The sequence below is a fragment of the Phacochoerus africanus genome, chromosome 4, assembly GCF_016906955.1.
Source record: "Phacochoerus africanus isolate WHEZ1 chromosome 4, ROS_Pafr_v1, whole genome shotgun sequence".
NCBI classification, from domain to species: domain Eukaryota; kingdom Metazoa; phylum Chordata; class Mammalia; order Artiodactyla; family Suidae; genus Phacochoerus; species Phacochoerus africanus.
Genome location: NC_062547.1, coordinates 48517271 through 48540211, shown reverse-complemented (window position 1 = coordinate 48540211; position 22941 = coordinate 48517271). Strand labels below are relative to the sequence as shown.

Genomic DNA, 22941 nt, shown 5'->3' with positions numbered 1-22941 from the left:
AGTTTTCTATTGGATTGTTGAGGATATGCAGGGACTCTCTTAGAAAGGAAACTTAGCTTTTTTCTTGTGATATAAATTTCAAATACTTTTCCAGCTTCTTGTTTGTGCTTGATTTTGTTTATGGTGATTATTATCATATAAAATTTTTATTTTATATAGTAGTTGTAGCAATTTTCCATTAGATGGTTTCTGGGCTTTATATAATGATTCAAAAAGAACTTTTTTGAGTTCATAAGAAAATTTTCTTCCAGTTTCTTTTAGTCTTGTTTTTTAAAATTTATTTATTTTTTATTTTTTTTTACATTTGTATATTTACATCAAGATATGTTATCCTAGCATAAAATGTGAGCTATGGATTTGATCTTCTTTTTTATAGATGTCTCCTTGGTTATCCTAAAATAATTTAGTGAATAACTTATCTTTTCCTCTTTTATATGAGATGACGTCTTTTCATACATCAAATTCCTATACTTGAACTGACTTCCACTATTATATTCTATTGAATTGTCTACTATATATCAGTACCACACTGTTTTAATTATTTTCATTTATATATTTATGTATTTTATTTATTTATTTTTATTATTTATTTATTTTTTGTCTTTTTGCCTTTTCTAGGCTGCACCCACAGCATATGGAGGGTCCCAGGCTAGGGGCCTAATTGGAACTGTAGCCACCAGCCTACACCACAGCCACAGTAACGCCAGATCCAAGGCACATCTGCAACCTACACCACAGCTCACGGCAACGGCAGGTCCTTAACCCACTGAGCAAGGCCAGGGATCGAACCCGCAACCTTATGGTTCCTAGTCAGATTTGTTAACTACTGAGCCATGATGGGAACTCCTATTTATGTATTTTTAAATTTCTATATTTTACCACCCGGTAGAAAGGGTATTTCATTATTGATCTTCTCTATCAAAACTTTCCTGGATCTTCTTACTTATTTGATATTCTATGTGGATTTAGCACTAGCTTGTCTATGTACCAGAAGTGGTGAGTACATTTATGGGATTAAATTTACAAACTAACTTTGCAAGAGTTTACAACCTTATGATATGGACTGCTTTTCTGTTTGCTCATATTTTTTTGGTAACCCTCTGGAATATTCTAAACTTTACATCATGTAGACCTTGCATACTTATTGCTAAGTTTATTGCTAGATATTTTTGGGTTTGTTGTTATTGTAAATAAGATCTTTCCACTTTATCTTCCTACTACTGTTTGTGTATATGAAATATATTGATTTCTGAATAGGAATTTTGCACCTATCCATTTTTACTGAATTCTCTTTGTTTGTAAAAGCTTTTCAATGGCTTCTCTTGGGTCTTCCCCAAATATATAATCATAACGTCTACAAATAATCATAATTTTACCTTTTGTTTTTAAGTTGCGTACCTCTAAATTATTTTGTTTCCTAGTTTCTTTGGTTTCCAAAATGTCTAGAAGAGTATTAAAGTAGAAGTAAGCGTTCCTTTAATATATTCCAAACTTTAATGAAAATCTTTTCCCATTTAAGCATGGTGCTGGCTTCTGGGTTGACCCAAATGTATTTACTCATTTTAAGAAAATAGCCATCTAGCCCTATTTTGTTAAAAGTATTTTTAGAGTTTCCACTGTGGTGCAGTGGGTTAAGAATCCAACTGCAGCAGCTTGGGTCACTATGGAGGCACGGGTTTGATACCCAGCCGGGCCCAGTGGGTTAAAGGAGCTAGTGTTGGTGCAGCCACAGTGAAGATCACAGCTGTGGCTCAGATTTACTCCCTAGCCTGGGAACGTCCATATGCCATGGGTGTGGCCATTAAAAAAAGTACTTTTATTCATGAACGGATGTTGAATTTATGAAATGTCGTTTCAGCACCTTTTGAGATGATTATATGATATTTTCTCCATAGCTTAATTAATGTTATGAATTATATAATAGATTCACCGATATTAAACCATCCTTGTTTTCCTGAAATAAATTATTTAATGTTATTTAATATAATTTATTTCAGGAATAAATATTGGTCTTATTGTTTAATATATTATTTTGTTTTGTTTGTTAATATTTTATTTTAAGATTTTGCCATCAAATTCATAGGTAAGATTAGCCTTTAGTTCACTTATGTCACATTTATATGACTTCTATATGTGCCGATTGGAAGTTGGGGCAAATGTGTTTTCCTGATTTATTTATCATAGAGAGCTGCATTCATTTATATTCATTAGGAAATGGTGTGAATCCCTTGGGTTGGAACAGAATGAGAATGCAGAGAATGGAGTTAGGTTAAGGCTGACCAGCTCTTGAAATAGTGCCTGGGCCCATCACATAGAAAAGCTTCGTGTTTCTCAGGTGTTCTTAAATCCGTATCCTAAGAATGTAAAGATTTTACCTATCCTATCAGATTAGGCCCATTCATTTCCTTTTATTTCCCAGCCCTTGCCCCGCCCACCAAACACATGCACACACACACATACACACTGCTTGCTTTACATTTAACTTGAGGCTGCACACTTCCATGCTGTGGAAGTTCTCCAGGCCAGGCATTGAATCAGAGCCACAGCTGTGACCTATTCCAGATCCTTTAAACCCGCTGCACCACTGGGCCAGGTATCAAACTCATGCCCCCACAGTGATCTGAGCTGCTGCAGTCAGAATCCTAACCTACTGTACCACGGTGAGAGTTCCTTCATATGTAGTTTTATAATTAATCTTCATAATCTAAAATACATTTAACTTCGCTGTCCAATATTAGTTTGTATGTTCCTGGCCTTTTGCGTTTCCATATGACTCATAGAATCAATTCAACAATTTCCACAAAAATATTCTCTGGGCATATGCCTGGTATTACTTTGATTCTATAGATTAAATGTAAAGAAAAGTAATAGCTTTGAAATATTAGGTTTTCAAATCCATGGACATGATACATCCCTGAGGACTTCTGTGATTTCTGTCAGTGTTTTGTAGTTGTGGTAAGCTTGCACAATTTTCATTACATATATTTCCTGGTATTCAATTTTTTGTGTGCAGTTATAAATGATACAGCTTTAAATTGATTAATTTATACATTTGATAGCTTAGACTATTGAGTCTTCTGATCTAAGAACACACTATAGTCCTCTATTTAGTCAGAGTTTAAAAATTCTGGATATAGTCCTTTATCAGATACGTGGTTGCAAATACTTTCTCCCAGCTAATGAATTGTCTTTTCATTTTCATCATCATCCAAAGAACAAAAGTTTTAATTTGATGAAGTCAAATTTATTAATTTTTTTAATAATTTGAGTTATATTTAAAAAATCTTTTAAAACCCAAAGTCACTAAAACTTTCTCCTATGTTTTCTCCCAGTGTTTTATAATTTTTGGCTTTGGGGCTTAAGTCAATCTAATTCTAATCAATTTTTTAGAGTAAATAAAAGTCAATGGTTTTTGCCCATAGACATTCAGTTGTTACAGCACCACTTGTCAAAAAGACTCTTCTTCCCCCATTGTGTTACTGTGACATCTTTGTAGATAATCAATTGACTATATATGTCTAGGTTCATTTTCTGTACTCTCTGATCTGTTCCATTGATCTGTATGTTTATCCTTTCATCAATAGCATGCTCTCTTGATTACCATAGTTTTAGAGTAAGTCTTACAAACAGGTAGTGGGAGTCCTTGAATTTTTTTCTTAAAATTATTTTGAAATTATTCCAGGTCTTTTGTGTCTCCATAAAATTTTTGGTCAAATTCTACCAAATAAGCCTGCTGGAAATTTTATTGGAATTGTTTTTACTCTATAAATAATTAGGGAAAAATTGATACCTACTGAGTCTTTTGATTTATAAAGATGGAATATCTCAATATATTTAGATTTTCTTAGTTTTCAGTGTGTAGTTCTTGCACATATTCTGTTAAATGTATCCCCTAAGAATTTCATATTTTGATGTTGTTGCTATTATAAGTGGAATGGTTTTCTTGATTTTGATTTTTGGTTGCTCCTTGTTAATATATAGAAACACAATTGACTTTTTACATTGTCCTTGCAAAGCTCACTTACTTTTCTAGTAGCTTTTTTGTAAGATTTTATACATAGATAATCATGTTGTCTGCAAATAAAGACAATTTGACAACTTTCTTTCCAGTTCGTATATACCTTTTATTTAATTTTCTTGCTGCATTGTACTGCCTGGGACTGCCTATACAATACTAAATAGAAGTGGTAAGAGTGTACATCATTGTCTTTTTAACCTAGTATCAGAGGGCTTATATTTCACCACTGAATATGCTATTTGCTGTGGATTATTTTGTAGGTTCTCTTTTTTATTGGTATATAACTTTATATAGCTCTATGAGTATGATAATATATTTTGACTTCTGTGTACATTACATTGTGTTCACCACCAAAGATTTAGTTTCTATTTATGACCATGCAGTTGAGCCTCTTTACTCATTTTGCCCTCCCACTTTCCCCTTCCCCTCTGTTTTCTGTGTCTATGTTTGTTTTGGTTTGGTTTGGTTTATTTACTTTTATATTCCACATATGAGTGAAATCATATAGTATTTGTCTTTCTCTCTCTCACTTACTTAACTCAGCATGGTACCCTCAAGGTCCATCCATGTTGTCACAAATTGTAAGATTAGATTCTTTTACATGGCTGAGTTATAGTCTATCCTATATATATATCTCACAACTTCGTTATCCATTCATCCATTGATGGGCATTTAGGTTGTTTACATATCTTCACTGTTGTAAATAATGCTAGGATGAACGTAGGGGTGCATATATCTTTTGAAATTGGTGTTTTTGTGTTCTTTGGATAAATAGCCAAAAGTGGAATAGCTGGATCATGTGGTAGTTCTAGTCTTAATTTTGGGGGGAATCTCCATATTATTTTTCATAGTGGCTACACCAGTTTACATTCCCACCAGCACTGTAGGAGGGTTCCCTTTCCTCCACAGCCTCACCAATACTTGTTGTTTCCTGCCTTTTTGATAATAGCCATTCTAATGAGTGTAAAATAATATCCCATTTTGGTTTTCTTTTTTTTTTTTTTTATCTTTTTGCTATTTCTTGGGCCGCTCCCGCGGCATATGGAGGTTCCCAGGCTAGGGGTCTAATTGGAGCTACAGCTGCCAGCCTATGCCAGAGCCACAGCAGCACGGGATCCGAGCCGTGTCTGCAACCTACAACACAGCTCACGGCAACGCCGGATCCTTAACCCACTGAGCAAGGCCAGGGATCGAACCCGCAACCTCATGGTTCCTAGTTGGATTTGCTAACCACTGCGCCACGACGGGAACTCCCCATTTTGGTTTTCATTGGCATTTCTCTAGTAATTTGTGGTGTTGAACATCTTTGCCTTTTGGCCAACTGTATGGCTTCTTTGGAAAAGTGTCTGTCTATTCATCTTCTCTTGCATGAGTTCTTTATGTATTCTGGATTTTAAGCCCTTATTGGATATATGATTTGCAAATATCTTCTTCCATTCAGTAGGTTGTCTTTTTGTTTTGTTGCTGGTTTTCCATGCTGCGCAGAAGGTTTTACTTCAATATAATCCCATTTATTTTTCTTTGCTTTTGTCTCCCTTGCCTGAGGAGACATGTCTAGAAAAATATTGCTAAGACCAGTATCAAAGAGTGTACTGCCTGTCTTTTCTTCTAGAAGTTTTATGGTTTTAGGTCTTACATTCAATTCTTTAATCCGTTTTGAATTAATTTTTGTATATGGTGTGAAGTAGTGGTCCAGTATGATCCTTTTGCATGTGGCTGTCTAGTTTCCTGCACTATTTATTGAAGCCCATCATTTCTCCATTCTGTGTTCTTTGCGCCTTTGTCATTAATCCGTTGCTATCATGTCTGTTCCACTGATCTATGTGTCTAAGAGAAATATAAGTACTCTTTATTAAAGAAGTTCCCTTTTATTCCTATCTTACTATGAGTTTTTATTATAAATAATGACAAATTTAATATGATTAAATTTTTTCTTCAATCAATAATGTGTTGAATTATACTGATTGAATTTTTATAGAGATTTGAAAATGTTGAACTATTATTGTGTTCCTGGAGGAAACCCAACTTGGTAATAATATATTATCCTTTTATGTAATACTATAATTGTTTTTAGTAGTTTTACACCTATGAGAGTACTTGGCCTGAAATTTTCCATTCTTGCAATATCCTTGTCAGGTTTTGGTATCAAATTTTTACTAGCCTCGCATATAAGTTGGGAAGTGTTCCATCTTTTTTTATTCTCTGGAATACCTTTTTAAAAAAACATTGATGTTGTTTCTTTTTCAAACATTTAGGCACAAATAAAGTCATTTAGCCTAGAATTGTAGGATAGTTGTTAATTGTGGATTCAGTTTTTTTAATAGATACATAACTGTTCAGATTTTTCTAGTTCTTCCTGTGTTAGTTTTGGTAAGTTGTGTTTTTCAATAAATTTGTCAACTGTGTCTAAATTTTCTAATTTATTGTCATAAAGCAGTTTGTATAATAGTTTCCTTTAATACTCTTTAGGACCTCTTATCCCCAATATTGTCACCTGTACTTCTAACCAATTGGTTATAAGTAAGTGTTCCCGCAGTTCCTTCCTTGGGTTTAGTAATTTGCTAGACTGACATTCAACTCAGGGAAACACTTACTTATACTTATTGGTTTATTCTGAAGAATCTTAAATAGGATATGGATTAACAGTCTGATGAAGAAACACATAGGGCAACGTCTGGAAAGGTCCCAGGCACAGGCGCTTCTGTCTCTATGGAGTTGGGGTGCAACACCCTCCCAGCACATGGATGTGTTCACCAATCTGGGGCTCTTTGAACCCTGTACTTCAGGGATTTTTTTTTTTTTTTGGAGGCTTTATCACATAGGCATCACATAGGCATGATGATTAACTCATTTTTCCAGCCACTCTCCTCTCTTTAAAGGTTGGGGGTGATTAGGGCTGAAGTTCTAAGCTTCTAATCATGGCTTGGTCTTTCAAGTGACCACCCCCATCCACAAGCCCACCAAGAGTCACATCATTAGAACCAAAGATATTCCTATCGCCCAGGAAATTCCAAGTGTTTTAGGAGCTCTGTGACAGGAATTGGGGTTAAAAACCAAATATTAGTGGAAACTGGGGCAGAGACCAATACCAATGGTCCTTGACTTACAGTGTTTCAATTTACAATTTTTGACGTTATGACGGTGCAAAAACAACATGCATCCCATTGAAACCATATTTTAAATTTTGAATTTTGATTTTTTTCCCAGGCTAGTGATATGTGGTACCATAGTCTCTAGCAAGCTGCAGCTCCCAGTTGGCCATGAGATCAGGAGGGTAAATTACCGATACACTTAGAACCATTCTGTACCCAGACAAGCCATTCCGTTTTTCACTTTCAGTATGGTATTCAATAAACTACATGAGATATTTTACACTTTACTATAAAATATAAAATAGGCTTTGTGTTAGATGATTTTTCCCAACTGTGGGCTAATGTAAGTGTTCTAAGCACATTTGAGGTAGACCAGGTTAAGCTATGACATTTAGTAAGTTTGGTGTATTAAATGCAGTTTTGGCCTAAAATATTTTCAACTTAGGATAGGTTTATCAAGATGTAACTCCATTGTAAGTTGAGGTGTATCTGTAGATATATTTCTTATAATTTCACACTGCCTTACGTTAAATAGTCAATTATCTTTTAAAGAAGTTAACAACCACAAAGAAAAATTATGTTGTTTTTGCTATTTCTGAAGCTCTTCATTCCATCCAGTATATTCCTTCTGCTACATAACTTCTTTTAAGATTTTTAATATGTATGTCTGCTAACAACACATTATCCTAGCTTTTTTTCCCTAAAAAAAACTCCAACAAGCTTTATTTTTGTTTAATTTTGAATGAGTTGTGTCATCGAACATAGAATCATAAATTGACAATTTTTTTTTGTTCTTTTGGCATTTTAATGATGTTCTCTGTTGTCTCTTGGCTTATATAGGTTATGATGAGATGTTTATGGATATTCTTATCTTTGTTTCTCTGTACAAAATTATCATTTTTTCTCTGTCTGCTTTTAAGATTTTTGCCTGTATCTCTGGTTTGGGGCAATTTAATTATCATGAGCTTTGTTATGATTGTCTTTGTGTTTACCCTGATTGTGGTTTTATGAACTTCTTGAAACATTGGGTTTATACTTTTCATTAAATTTGCATGATTTTCAGCAATATTATGTCAACTATATTTTCTTTTTTTATAAGATTTTTATTTTTTCTATTGTAGTTGATTTACAATGTTCTATCAATTTCTTCTGTACAGCAAAGTGACCTAGTCATATATATATATGTACCATGTTTGTGTGTGTGTGTGTGTGTGTGTGTGTATTCTTTTTCTCACATTATCCTCCATCAAGCATGTTTTCTATTCCTGTCTCCCTCTATCTCCTGGCACCACTGTCACTTGTATTTTAGACCACTTGATATTGTCCCATGAGTCACTGAGGTTCTATTCATTTTCTCAGTCTCTTTTTCTCTGTGCTTCATTTTGGCTAGTTTTTAATGTTATTGCCATTGTTTAATTTTACTCAAAGTTTTCCTCGGCAGTATTTATTCTACTGTTAAGCTGATCCAATGAAATTTTCATTTCAGATTGTGTAATTTTCATCTTTATAGGTTCCATTTGGTTCTTTTAAAAATATTTTTTGTTTCTGTTCTCATTCTGTTCATGTTTTCTTTTTAAATCCTTGAATACATTTAGAACAGCTCTTTTTAAATCTTTGCTAGTTTCATCATTTCTGAGCCTGCTTTTATTGATTGATTTTTCTCTTGATTAGCAGACTGCTTTTTTTGCATATCTAGTCATTGTTTACTGGCTCCCAGATTTTGTAACTCTTACATTTTAGAGTGTCTAAATTTGGTTTATTCATTTTAAAGAATGTTAAATAGGCATTAAAGAATGTTTGGCAAACAGTAAAATAACCTGCAGATCAGTTTGTTTCTTTCAAGGCATGTTTTTAAGCTTATTCAGGTGAGTCTGTAATAATCTTTACTCTTGAGCTAATTTATCCCTATTACTAAAGCATGACTCTTCTGTGGTCTCTAATGTCTTCAGTGATTGCTCAACCCTAGTTGGGTAAAACTTCAACATTTCCCGGTCTTGTAACAGCTTTCGAGATTATTTACCCTATGACTTTCCAGCAATTATCTGCCCAACCTCCTGCAGTTTCTCTCTATAGTTTACCATTAAGCAATAGACTCCTGGAGACTTCTATGCTTATTTTTGAAGTCCTTTTTCTGCATTGCTCCTTCTTTGCAAGTACTGTTCCCCACATATTCCACCTGCCTCACTGGCCTGCTCAAACGTCGATCTCTGGCTTCGCAACTCAGCAAGTCTGCCATGCTCTGTCAAGGTTTTTCCTACCTGCACTATGATCTGGAAAGTACCTGTAGGCAGAAAGCTGTTGTGATTGCAGGGCTTAGATCATTTGCCTCTGTTCCCGCCTTTATCATGGTTCTGCACTGCCTCTTGTCCAGTGTCTGGAAACAGCTGCTTCATATATTTTGTCCTGACTTCTAGTGCTTTGTGGTGGGAGAGCAATTCCAGAATCAGTCACTCCATTATGACCAGACTCGAACAACGCTGCCAAGTTGTTTAAGCTTGCAAATGAAAAGTAAACTAGAACAATTGGTTCTATGATGGAAGAGAATAAAGGGGAAGAGATTCAGGAGTAACTACTTAACTCTCTGTAACTTTGCCAGAAGTTTATTTTCTCCTCAATTTCAAAATAAACTTCAAATGGAAATAGTGAATGTATTTTTGAGGATTAGGAAACGTTTCAAATTTAGGTTCTTATATTTCCTCCATAAAATGAAGGTTAATTAGGTGGTTTACTAATATTGCAGTATCGTTAATTGGCATCATTGATGATGATGATGATGAAGTGATGGCCGCTACTTCATCATCTGGGAGAGGCAGCTAATGATGACGGCAACATTTATTTAAGCACCTGCAATGAACCAAGCACTGTGTTAGGCTCTTTACATTGAGTATCTTTACTCTTCTGCAGCCATCATGCAATTTAGAAATCGTGGTCCCCAGAAACTCAGGAGTTAAAGTTGGTTCCTCCAGCTCCCACCCTCAGTGAATTATCAGTGACTAAAGCACTCAGTGGTAATTTAGTGGTTGGAACTGGCAAACAATCTCAGCTCCCCACAAACAATGCCTCCTTCCGTTATTGTGCTGGTCCCTGACTCTCTCTTCACCTGAGCTTTCCCATCTGGCAAATTAAAGTGGAAAACAGTTAACTCCCTCCCCAGAGAGGCTGTGTTATTATATAGATGTTTTGCATTATTTTGCCTTGAATAACAGCATATGTAAATGTGCTCCTGGAGGTTAAAATTACCCTGATTTTTTAAAACTTGGCCTCTCCCACTGGGGTGAATAGTTGAAAATTATGGGGAAGAAAAGGCAGGCTGGAGAGAATGTTAGTCAGCCTAGAATTGCTTCTCCTCCTCCCTCTCCACCCAACACATATTTCGCATTAGATAGATGCTGCCACGGCAGAGGAAAGGTTAGTAAATTTCCTATCCCAGAGTCCTAGCTGGTTCTGATGTTCAGTGTTCAGGGCGGGTTAATCTAGACATTAATCATTAACTCTGCATCAGGTTGATGCGTAGGGACAGATGTTCTTGCTGAGAAGGATAAAAGTCTCCTGTGGCACCTGGAAGACTTTATCACATGTGGTCCCCAGCCAGCTCACAAAGAGATGCTAGTGAACTCAGGCACTCTGCTGCCTCTGACCGTCTACCTCTTGTTCAGGGCTGGCATCTCCCCTCGACTTCAGCTCTCCCATGGGCCCTGAATTGTTGAGCCCTCCCTATCTGAAACCGCCTTTCCTGGCATTTGAATCATCACTTCGATGATGTGATAATATCTGCAAGTTGGGAAAATAAAAGTGGCATTTGTTTAGCCATAATTAATGAAATATTTATGTTGCATGAGACTATGTGATAAAACCTTAGGCTTAGAGTCCTTTTGCTTCTGATTACATTTGGGATTTTTTTTTTTCCTATGACCAGACATTCTGACGCCAGCCCTTTTACACTGAGCAGATGTCATGTAGTAAAAATGGGTGCCAGATGCTGTGAGCCGCAGAAGGGCGATTTGTTTAAGAGCTGGCTCCGACTTTTTTGCATTCAATTACTCTGCAGAACGAACCTTACACAAGCATTTAGGTAACTCAGCTAACTTCAGACATGCATTTTAATAATAGATTTCATCTTTGAATGCATTCTAAGCAACGCATCATATAAAGGGTGTTTAAGGAATTAATTGATTTCTGCATAATACCTTTTTTTTTTTTCACATGAAAAGAGAGCTGCGAAGCTCTTGGCAGGGACCCAGAAATGTAATTAACGCGGAGGACCAAATTTTCAGTTGCCCTTAGGTAGTGCCGCCTCATATACACGGCAGGTGCAGGGAGGGGAGGGCAGAGAGGAAGAGACTGGGGTTTGCAGGGAGGAGGGAGAGGGCAGCTCTGGGTCTTGGAGCAGGAGAAGAAGCTAGGAGTTTAATGTATTCTTCTGTTCCCATTTCAGGTCCCAACCATATCCCCATCAGAGCCCAGGTGACAGGGGCTCTCTCTTCCACCTCGTCTACCACCACCTCTTCTACAGATGAAGAATTTGATCCCCAGCCTTCCGTGCAGTCAAAGGTAACAACACTTGGCAAACCAAATGGGCCCTTGGCTTGCGGGGGCTGTTTACCCTCCAGATTTCAGACCCAATGTGGGCTCCAGCTGCAGCGGTTTCATTAGGAGGATCACGTTTCATTACATCTGACAGCAACCACTCTTTTTACCTGGGACACCCTAAGAATTATCTTTTTCATATCTCTCTCTCTTTTTTTTTTTTAAGCTTTTCAAAGCTTATCTTTCTCAGAGACATCACATAGGGAAGGGGGGAAAAATCAGACATATTTACTTGAAACCATTTGGTGACTGCAGCTCTTAAAGTGGGTTTAATATGTGATCCAACAAGCAAACCATCGAAAAAATTACAACAAGCAGATGCATATTTCCCTGGGGGAAGCACAGCTTCATTTAAGAAGCACTAGAAGCAGATTGCATGGAAAATGTTATGTTTATTCTAATCAGAAATACGAAATGAACCATGCAGTTGCATCGAGGCTGCGTACTCCGACAATCCCCACTGACTAGCTGGGTGCCCGAGGGGGCATGGCACTTCGTCTCTTTGCTTAATGAACGTTAATTTCTGGAGAACACTTTAAACAACTCGCATGCCCAGGGATTAAAAAACACAAATGTCGTTCTGTGTCTTTAAATGTGTCTGTTTGTCACATCCATGGAGACCCGCATCCCACGACCAAATCTCACCATTGTTTTCTTTATCCACTGGGACTGGAAGGGCTGAATGGCTGGACCTCATATGCTTCCCTGGGCAGACAGAGAAGTAGTTCACCGCTCTGGCAGTGTTTATTTTTTGGAGCAGAGAGGATCTGAGGAGAAAGAGAGAGAACCAAATTTATTTACTTAAACTCAACTTTTCCATATCTGGTGCTAGGAGCTTTGGCGTCATCTCAAGCCACACAGGGGTTCCAGCTCCCCATGGCCCAGCTTGGAGCAAGTCAGGAGGGATCTAGGACATGGTGTCTGTGTGTGTCTGTGTGTGTGTGTGTGTGTGTGTGTGTGTGAGAGAGAGAGAGAGAGAGAGAGAGAATGAGAGAATGAGAGAATACATAGAGATTTCTAATTTCTAACTCTGGGCATCTCTGATTAGTCAGCCTTCAACACAAATGAATTCTACGTGTCGTGTTGAGTTCTGGGGTTTCCTTACCGACCTTCTCATCCCCTTGAATGACCTTGAGTTAATTCTGTAATTCAAATGAGGCAGAGGCCCCAGCATCCACCATCCTGACACTCATGGGGATAAAAAGAACATCGTGATCAAAACCCATGGAAATAGGAAAATCACAATATCTAGGGCAAGCCTTGCAAATAGCACCTTGTCCTCTGGCTGGCCCAGAATAGAGCCAGTCATCACTTAGGCCTAAAGTGTAGTAAAACTTGCCAGCTTCCACCTGGCTTCTGACATGGCCCACTCATCAGGAAGGGAAGCTGATGAAAAGTTTCCTTCTTTCTGACTTCCCAAGGGCTGTTTGTTCCCCTCTGGTTTCTTTATCTCTTCTGCCCCATACAGGTATGTCCCAGGCCACATGGCACAGAGCCCACATCTGCTCAAGTGAACCTTTGCACAGGAAATGGGCAATGGAACACACATCCTTGCCTCTGAGCTCTGCCCCGCCCCCACCCCCCTCAAATTAATACCCGGATATGAAAGACGGGGAGAAGTGGCTAGTCTTCAGCCCTGCCAGATTTCCCCCTTTCTCTAGCCTTTATCTTTTTCTTCCTTAGCCTTTTTCTTTTCCTCTCTGTATCACCATCACCATTCTAAGGATGTAAGAATTGTGCCTGGTACGTCATAAGGCTATAGTAGCATTTGTTAATAAATTGTTCTTCTTCTTTTTTCTGTGTCAACATCTTTTTGCTTGTTTGCTTGTTTTTTTGTGTGAGTATGTGTCTTTTTATCTCTTTAGGGCCCCACCCAAGGCATATGGAGGGTCCCAGTCTAGGGGTCCAATCAGAACTGTAGCCGTTGGCCTATACCACAGCCACCGCAACGTCAGATCCAAGCCATGTCTGCGACCTACACCACAGCTCACGGCAACACCGGAGCCCCAACCCACTGAGCAAGGCCAGGGATCAAACCCTCAACCTCATGGTTCCTAGTCGGATTCGTTAACCACTGCGCCACGACCGGAACTCCCCAACATCTTTTAATTAGAGGCAGTAAAGGACTTTCTCCCCCCTCTATGTTCTGCTTTACTGACTCTTGACAAGATAGCTGGGGTTTGGCAGCTTTGCTCCTGGGGATGCTGTCAATGCATCCCTCATTGAAACTGTTTGAATAGTCTTAATTTAGAAGGAAACATTGCTATTTCTAGAAAGCAGAAGTCCCTGATGTCCCTGCATGGTGTTGGGCACAGGAACATTGGAATAAACTAGATGAAAATGTGGACGCTGGATTCAGGGTACTTGAGCCGACCTCCTGGCTCTACCAGTCACTGACTGTGTCATCCTGGGCAAGTTATCTAACTTCTTGGAGTTCTGATTTCCTTATATTTTAAAATAAGTGTAATCTGAGGAATAAATAAGATGATACATGGGACGTAATCGATAGTATCTGGCACATAGCGCTCAATAAACGTTGGCATTTGTTGTGTAGATTAGTATAATGGGGGCTCAAGAGATATTTGTTAAATAAATGAAAGACTCTCCATATAGACTGTGTTAGACAATCTCTGAATAACAACTCCCACTGACCTGCATGCCACCCCTCCCGCACCAGCCCTCCCAGAAAGGTCCTCGCTGCTTAAAGGAGGGTTCCTCCCTCTGCATAATCACAGTGGTTGACAGTCAATCTGGAAGTTGTCCTCTAGCAATAGACATAAGATATAGAATCAGTTTGAGTTCTGAAAGTCAAAATTTCTTTCCAAGGATGAAACAAAGGATGAAGACCTTTAGACTTCTAGACCTTACAGAGAATTCTAGAAAAAACAAGTTGCATCATTGAGATGAATGTCTTCATCAGTGAGCTGTAGACCTGCTGAACCCTGAAAGCTGGATGCTTTCCTCAGAAGAGTGATGATCTCTCTACGGAATGGGTGACAGAATGACAAGGGCCATAAGGCACTGGAAAGGCAAAGGCACTTGCCATTGTGTTTTTTGTTTTTTTTTTCAATTTTTTTGGCACAGGCTTTCAAGTTATAACCTCTGACCTCTGTTATGGACCTGGGTTCATCTGGCGGTATCTGGGGTCAGGCCTCTTAGGTCTATTCCCCACTTGTGGATTTATGGTCCTTTGAACGGGCAAGAATTCAGTTCAACCAAAGTTATTGAATGCCCAGGCACCAGGCTAAATGCAATGTCTTAAGTTCCATATTTATTTCTGTCAGCATTAAAAAGAAGTCCCTTGTATGTTCTCATTCTCATCCTAATGTAGCAAATGATGTTTATTCTCAGAGAAGGCAAACATAATAAAACTTGTCTGTTTGAACATTTATTTTGTATGTGTAAGATGTATACATATATATATTACACATACCACACACACACATATATATGAAGCATAGTAGATTTTAGTAAAAACTATAATTTTGTGCTCATTTGTATAATAATACTATAATAATCATGCTAGTAATAGTAAAAAAAAATCATGATATTTACTGAATATCCCAGATCTTTTCCAAGTATTCTGCATAGGGCTTGACCTGCCTTATCTTATTTACTTCTTATTATGTCCATATGAGGTAGGCATTAAATCATTTTCTCCACTCCGAAGAGGATACTGAAGTTTAGATAGTTGAAGGACACAGCAAAGCCCACACAGCTCAGCTGGGATTTTTTTTTTTTTCCCCTTAGGACCGCTCCTGCAGCATATGGAAGTTCCAAGACTAGGGGTTGAATCAGAGCTACAGCTGCTGGCCTACACCACAGCCACAGCAACACCACCACAGGGATCTGAGCGGCCTTTGCAACCTACACCATAGCTCACAGCAGTGCTGGATCCTTAACCCACTGAGTGAGGCCAGGGATTGAACCTGCATTCTCATGGATCCTAGCTGTATTCATTTCCACTGTGCCACAGTGGGAACTCCCCGAGCTGGGATTCGATGCCAGCTTTGCATGACTCCTGGGCAACTGCTGCTGCCCCCATCAGAAGAGTCTCCTGAATGTTCCAATCACTGCTTCTCCTTTCTCTGGTATCTGAAACCTGAAATTGACAAGATCTAGACATCTATTTTAATTGCATCAATTTTGAATATTCTATATTCTGCTAGAATATAGTCTAGGCACACCGAGAACTCAGTGGTATTAATGATGCATTTGTACAAGCAAAGCATGGTAGGGAAAGGAAGCAATCATCATTGCAGAAGCTTCTCTTGGGTATTGTGGTTCTAGAAGCTAAGCAGTGGTTTGTTCGGAGAGGGCAGAACCTATGAGAATATTTTGCAAATTTCAACTGTATTTTTCACAGACATATTTTATCTTCTTGGTTTTTGCAGGAGAGGAAGACACTCCGAAGAAGAAGAAAGCTGGAAAAAGCAACAAAACAATTGGTTAAGCAAGAAGAATTGAAAAGACTTCATAAGGCTCAGGTGAGAAAACAAATTTGAGATGAGAGTGGGTCTGGGATCCTGGGAATCTGGATCTGGAAGCCCTTTGGAAATCGGTCCTGCACGGGGGAAAGCGGGCTGGGGAGGGATCAGTCTCTCTTCTCTGAGTGGCCAGGCTTGCGGCTCTTGGAAAGGCCCTGGCTCCATCCCTGGTGGGACTCTGGGGCCTGGAGAACCCAGGTATTGAGCTGGCTTGCTCCCAGCTGCCTGTCCATCTGCAGCCTCCTGTTCTGCAAAGGGAGGTGGAACGACAGCCAACATCCGGCCTCGGGAGTCATCCCAGGCCCTGTCTGCCACATAACAGTGGCCTTAGCTTTGTCCTCCACCAGGACACAACCTTTCCCTGACTTTCTGACCATGTCTTCAGAACTGACAACCACTGGGGCTAACTTTCTTCCAAGGTTAGTTGAACACACACACATCTAGCATCCTGCTCTAGATTTCCTGGCCTGATTGTTGACTCCAAACATTTCTGCACAAGTTGATCTGCCCTCCTCAGTCACAGACAGGCAAAATGTGGCAGAAAGTCAAGGCACCCCACTCCCAAGAAACCCAAAGCCTGGCCTTGAAAAATAGTTGGGTTTTACCAACAAAGGACTTAAAGGGCCGCTCGTGTTAATCCAATGTGCCCTTACATTGGTTTCTCAGTGATTTGCCTTATCTGACCTTGTCATCCTGCAAGTTTTTCCCACAAGGAAGAAGTCATTTAATCCAACCTCCTTTACCTCAGGGGCTGCCTTCAGAGGCGCCCCTTTCATCTTGCAGATGGGGAAAATTCCCGTCAAGTCCCTCTGTCCATCCTCCACTTCTGAACAGGCTGTCTTGACACATCTCAACTCTTCCTTCTGAGAACGAGATTAAGTCCTTATGACACAGACAGGCAAACGCAGCCATTTCCCTTCCTTATATTTGTACTCCTGACAGTAGGCAGTGATAACAGAAGGATTACAATGGTCTTTCGAGTCCTCTTTGCTAGCAGCCATAGCAGCCCTTTTTAATCTGTGAGATGTTTCTCCTTTAGTTTCCAAAGAATGACTGCTCCATCCATCAGTTTGGGCTGCCATACCAACATACCGTAGACAGAGTGGCATAAACCTCAGACATTTATTTTCTCACAGTTATGGAGCCTGGAAGTTCATGATCAAGGTGCCCTCTGTGTTGGTTTCCAGGGAGGACTCTTCCTGGCTTGTAGAGAGCTGCCTTCTTGTGTCCTCACGTGGCCTTTTTTCTGTGCACATGCAAAGCAAGAGAAAAAGAGAGCGAGCGAGCGAGCTCTGGTATCTTTTTCTTTTCCTGTAAGGACACTCACTAGTCCTGTTGGATTAGGGTCCACTTTTTTTTTGGTCTTTTTGTCTTTTTGACATTTTCTTGGGCCACTCCCGCAGCATACGGAGGTCCCCAGGCTAGGGGTCTAATTGGAGCTGTGGCCACCGGCCTACTTCAGAGCCACAGCCATACAGGATCTGAACCATGTCTGCGACCTACACCACAGCTCACGGCAACGCTGGATCCTTAACCCACTGAGCAAGGCCAGGGATGGAACCCTCAATCTCATGGTTCCTAGTAGGATTCGTTAACCACTGAGCCATGACAGGAACTCTGGGCCCACTGTTAATAACCTCATTTAACCTTCTTTACCTCCTTAAGGGCCCTTTCTCCAAACATAGTCACTTCAGGAGTTAGGACTTCAACATATGAACTGTTTCGGGGGCAGGGAAGACTGCTCAGTCCATAACAATTACATAGCCATAATTACAAAGTCATCAGGAATAAAGTCATTTAAACTTCCTTTAGAATTTCCCTTCCTTTAGCATTTCTACGCTGTGCCACCAGGAGACAGATCTATAAAGATAATTGCCTTTAAAAGAGAGACAGAGAGGAAGAGGGTGTAAAACTACAAGCAGTTTTAACTCTAATCTCTCCTCCTTTCCTTTCCTTTTTTTTTCCCCCTGCTTTTTAGGGCCACCCATATGGAAGTTCCCAGGCTAGGGGTTGAATCAGAGCTACAGCTGCCAGCTGTACACCACAGCCAAAGCAACTGCAGGATCCTAGGCACGTCTATGACCTACACCCCAGCTCACGGCAACACTGGATCCCTGACCCACTGAGCGAGGCCAGGGATCAAACCTGCATCCTCATGGATTCTAGTCATATTCATTTCTGCTGTGCCACCAAGGGAACTCCTACAAGTAGTTTTAGCTAGAATACCCATCTATTTGAAATTTTCTGTTTGGGGCTTAAACACTCTCAGCTGAGACAAGAAGCCAGGTGGCTGCTAGGTCCCTACCTGCCACCTGCACCCCCTTGCTCAGGACTCTTCATGGGAGTTGGAGGTTCCTCAGCAGCTATACTCTGCATCCAGGGGAGTCTTAGAAAGAGATGGATGGAGTTTCTATCATGGCTCAGCAGAAACAAATCTGACTAGCTTCCATGAGGACACAGGTTCGATCTCTGGCTTCGCTCAGTGGGTTAAGGATCCAGTGTTGCCGTGAGCTGTGGTATAGGTCGCAGACATGGCTTGAATCTGATGTTGCTGTGGCTATGGTGTAGGCTGGCAGCTACAACTCTGATTCGACCCCTCGCCTGGGAACTTCCATGTGCCGCAGGCGTGGCCCTAAAAAGACCAAAAAAAAAAAAAAAAAAAAAGAAAAGAAAAGAAAGGAAGAGGTGGAGATAAGGGGAAAAGGGAGTGAGACTGAGCTAGCAGGAGGCGGAGGAGGATGAACACACACATTCTACCTGCCCAAACAGCTGCCACTTCTTTGAATATACCTGGGCTTCCAGGTGCAAAGTCTGTTCTGCCAAGAGAGGTACCTTTTGGCAGGCCGTGTTTCAAAGCAGAGGAAATTGTTGGGGATGAACAAAATGTACCTAGGAAAGGTTTTCCCTTGTTTTTCCTTCCTAAAATACACAAGAGAGAAATAGCTAGTAGGGAAAATAAACATGTAAATGCAAGCCCAGTCATGACCCCAAGCCTTGATAGGTGGCTTGTGGTTCGTCTAAGGAGGGTGTACCTTAATGGGATAAACATCTCTGTCTTGTTTTCGTAAACTGCCAGTAACAAAGCCAGCGTACACATCCATGGACAGTGAAAGGCTCCGCAGTTGTCAGTTCGTAGCACAGGGCAGGAGGAGGACAAAGCCAGGCAGAGACGCCTAGCCCCAGGAGCTGGCTTGGGTCTCCTGCTCCAGGCCAGCTCCTTGGGAGGTGTCTGCGGGTTCTTCTTGGGAAGATGGAATGTAAGCATGCTCTGTATTTGTCCCCAGAGAGCCTATCCTACTCTGAGTGGTGGCTGCAGCCCCAGAGGCTATGCCATGGCCATAGCAGAGGCTGAGGCTCCACGGGGTCCAGGAGGCATGAGGGCTGCCTGCCCAGGCCAGCCCAGCCACCTCTGCCTGAGAACACATCTGTGTGATTGGCCTGGTCAAAGGGGACTGTTTGAATGTCTCCTTGGAGGCAGACTGAACTGACACACAGACCCCTTGCTTTATGTTTTCATCCTAAAGAAGGGAAGTGTCAAATTCTAGTTGCTTGGGGGAATTCAGAGGTTCTTACCCAGTCAGTTGAGGAGGTAGCATCACACAGGAAGGGGCTTCTTCCTCTTGGAAAGGAAGTGGCAGAATCGGCCCCCTTGTGTGACTCTACATCAAGAGTTCCCATGTAACATCTGATCCTGGCATTGCAGGCCATCCAGAGGCAGCTGGAGGAGGTGGAAGAGCGGCAGAGGGCTTCTGAGATCCAGGGCGTGAGGCTGGAGAAGGCGCTGCGAGGAGAAGCAGGTAGGCTCCCCACAGGCAGATGTGGGGCAGCGGGCTTGGGTCTGGGTCTGCGCTCTGAGCATAGGGCTGATCTAACCATCTGGGCAAAACAGTGAGACCTTGTCACCGGCTGTGGAACTGTCCACATGGACACACGGTGCCAAGTCCACAACTGCTTCCCACTTTTCAAAATATATATATACACACCATATATATGTGATGAAATTAGATTAGCATATTGCCTAGCACAAGGTAAAGCAATGAATGGTAACCATTCTACTGACAGCTTCAGACTCTTAGATGTAAACAGAATTCATCTGGTGGAGGCCTGTCAGTGCTGGACATGGAAATAGTGGGTCTATAACGATAAGCATGACGTTTTCTGCCTTTGAAAGGTTTGTGGTCTCTTGAGGAACACAGGCATGTAAATAAATAAACCACAATACAGGAGGATGAGTACTGTGATGGGAAGAAGCACCAGGTGGAATGAGGAGAGAATCGTGAGCTCCCTAATTGATCTTGATGTGGGGGGGAGCAGTCAGGCTTATCCTTGGAAGGGGTGCTCTGCTAAGATGAGAAACAGAGGAATAGGAGGTAACCAGGGAGATGAAGAGATTGTTCAGGCAGAGGGAACCCTACCTGCAAAGACCAAACATGAAAAGACCTGAATGCCTTAACACATGAGTCAGCAGAGAGGTTTTGTTTTGTTTTGGTTTGGCTTTTGTGTCTTTTTTTTTTTTTTTTTGGTCTTTTGTTGTTGTTGCTATTTCTTGGGCCGCTCCCGCTGCATATGGAGGTTCCCAGGCTAGGGGTTGAATCGGAGCTGTAGCCACCGGCCTACCCCAGAGCCACAGCAACGCGGGATCCGAGCTGCGTCTGCAACCTACACCACAGCTCACGGCAACGCCGGATCGTTAACCCACTGAGCAAGGGCAGGGACCGAACCTGCAACCTCATGGTTCCTAGTCGGATTCGTTAACCACTGCGCCACGATGGGAACTCCGGCTTTTGTGTCTTTTTAGGGATGCACCTGTGGCAGGTGGAGGTTCCCAGGCTAGGGGTCCAATTGGAGCTGCAGCTGCTGGCCTGTACCACAGCCACAGCAACACGGGATCGGAGCTGCCTTGGCAACCTACCCCACAGCTCATGATTAATGGGTTAACACAGGATCCTTAACCCCCTGAGTGGGGCCAGGGATCAAACCTGCATCCTCATGGATACCAGTCAGGTTCATTAACCACTGAACCATGACGGGAACTCCCAGCAGAGGGTTTTGAGTGAGGGATGAAACTGAAAGAAATCTATGTTTTTTTGGAAATCAACCAGCAGCAGCGTGGCAAGTGAATTGGAGTTAGTGGTAGGTGTTATCTCTCCATCTCGCTCTCTCTCTCTTTTTTTAATCCTTTATTTATATATTTATTTTTTCTACCGTACAGCATGATGACCCAGTTACACTTACATGTATACATTCTTTTTTTCATATTACATGTTCCATCATAAGTGACTAGACAGAGTTCCCAGTGCTACACAGCAGGATCCCATTGCTAATCCATCCGGAAGGCAACATTCTGCATCTATTTACCCCATGCTCCCAGTCCCTCCCACTCCCTCCCCTTCCCCCTTGGCAACCACAAGTCTATTCTCCAAGTCCATGATTTTCTTTTCTGTGGAAAGTTTCCTTTGTGCCATATATTATATTCCAAATATAAGTGATATCATGTGGTTTTTGTCTTTCTCTTTCTGTCTTGCTTCACTTAGTGTGAGAGTCTCTCGGTCCATCCATCTTGCTGCAAATGGCATTATTTCATTCTTTTTTATGGCTGAGTAGTATTCCATTGTCTGTATATACCACATCTTCCTAATCCAATCATTTATCAGTGGATATTTGGGTTGATTCCATGTCTTGGCTATTGTGAATAGTGCTGCAGTGAACATGTGTCTTTTTTAAGGAAAGTTTTGCCCAGATATATGCCCAAGAGTGGGATTGCTGGGGCATATATGGTAGTTCTATGTATAGATTTCTAAGGTACCTCCATCCTGTTCTCCATAATGGTTGTACCAGCTTACATTCCCACCAACAGTGTAGGAGGGCTCCCTTTTCTCCACAGCCCCTCCAGCATTTGTTATTTGTGGACTTATTAATGATGGTCATTCTGACTGGTGTGAGGTGGTATTTCATGGTAGTTTTGATTTGCATTTCTCTAATAATCAGTGGTGTTGAACATTGTTTCATGTGCTTGTTGGCCATCTGTATACCTTCCTTGAAGAAATGTCTATTCAGGTCTTTTGCCCATTTTTCAGTTGGGTTTTTGGATTTTTTGCTCTTGAGTTGTATAAGTTGTTTGTATATTCTAGAGATTAAGCCCTTGTCAGGTGCATCATTTGAAACTATTTTCTCCCTTCTGTAAGTTGTCTTTTTTTTTCTTTTTGGTTTCCTTTGCTGTGTAAAAGCTTGTCAGTTTGATTAGGTCCCATTGGTTTATTTTTGCTCTTATTTCTGTCGCTTTGGGAGGCTGACCTGAGAAAACATTTGTAAGGTTGATGTCAGAGAATGTTTTGCCTATGTTCTCTTCTAGGAGTTTGATGGGATCTTGTCTTATATTTAAGTCTTTCGGCCATTTTGAGTTTATTTTCGTGCATGGTGTGAGGGTGTGTTCTCGTTTCATTGATTTGCATGCAGCTGTCCAGGTTTCCCAGAAATTCTTGCTGAAAAGACCGTCTTTTTCCCCTTTCATATTCTTGCCTCCTGTGTCAAAGATTAATTGACCAAAGGTGTCTGGGTTGATTTCTGGGTTCTCTATTCTGTTGCATTGGTCTGTCTGTCTGTTTTGATACCAGTACCACACTGTCTTGATGACTGTGGCTTTGTAATATTGCCTGAAGTCTGGGAGAGTTGCGACTCCTGCTTGGTTTTTGTTCTTCAGAATTGCTTTGGCAATTCAGGGTCTTTTGTGGTTCCATATAAATTTTTGGATTGTTTG

At 40.8% G+C, this 22941-nt stretch overlaps 1 protein-coding gene across 2 annotated transcripts in view; it reads left to right on the top strand.

Annotated features, from left to right (window-relative positions):
• MICAL2 (microtubule associated monooxygenase, calponin and LIM domain containing 2) overlaps positions 1 to 22941 on the top strand; it is a 255526-nt gene that overhangs the window by 198927 nt on the left and 33658 nt on the right. For both annotated transcript variants that reach the window (XM_047776272.1, XM_047776271.1), the window contains 3 exons: positions 11546 to 11661; positions 16092 to 16184; positions 19888 to 19981. In XM_047776272.1, coding sequence (XP_047632228.1) covers positions 11546 to 11661; positions 16092 to 16184; positions 19888 to 19981 — 303 coding nt within the window. The remainder of the gene's footprint in view (positions 1 to 11545; positions 11662 to 16091; positions 16185 to 19887; positions 19982 to 22941) is intronic.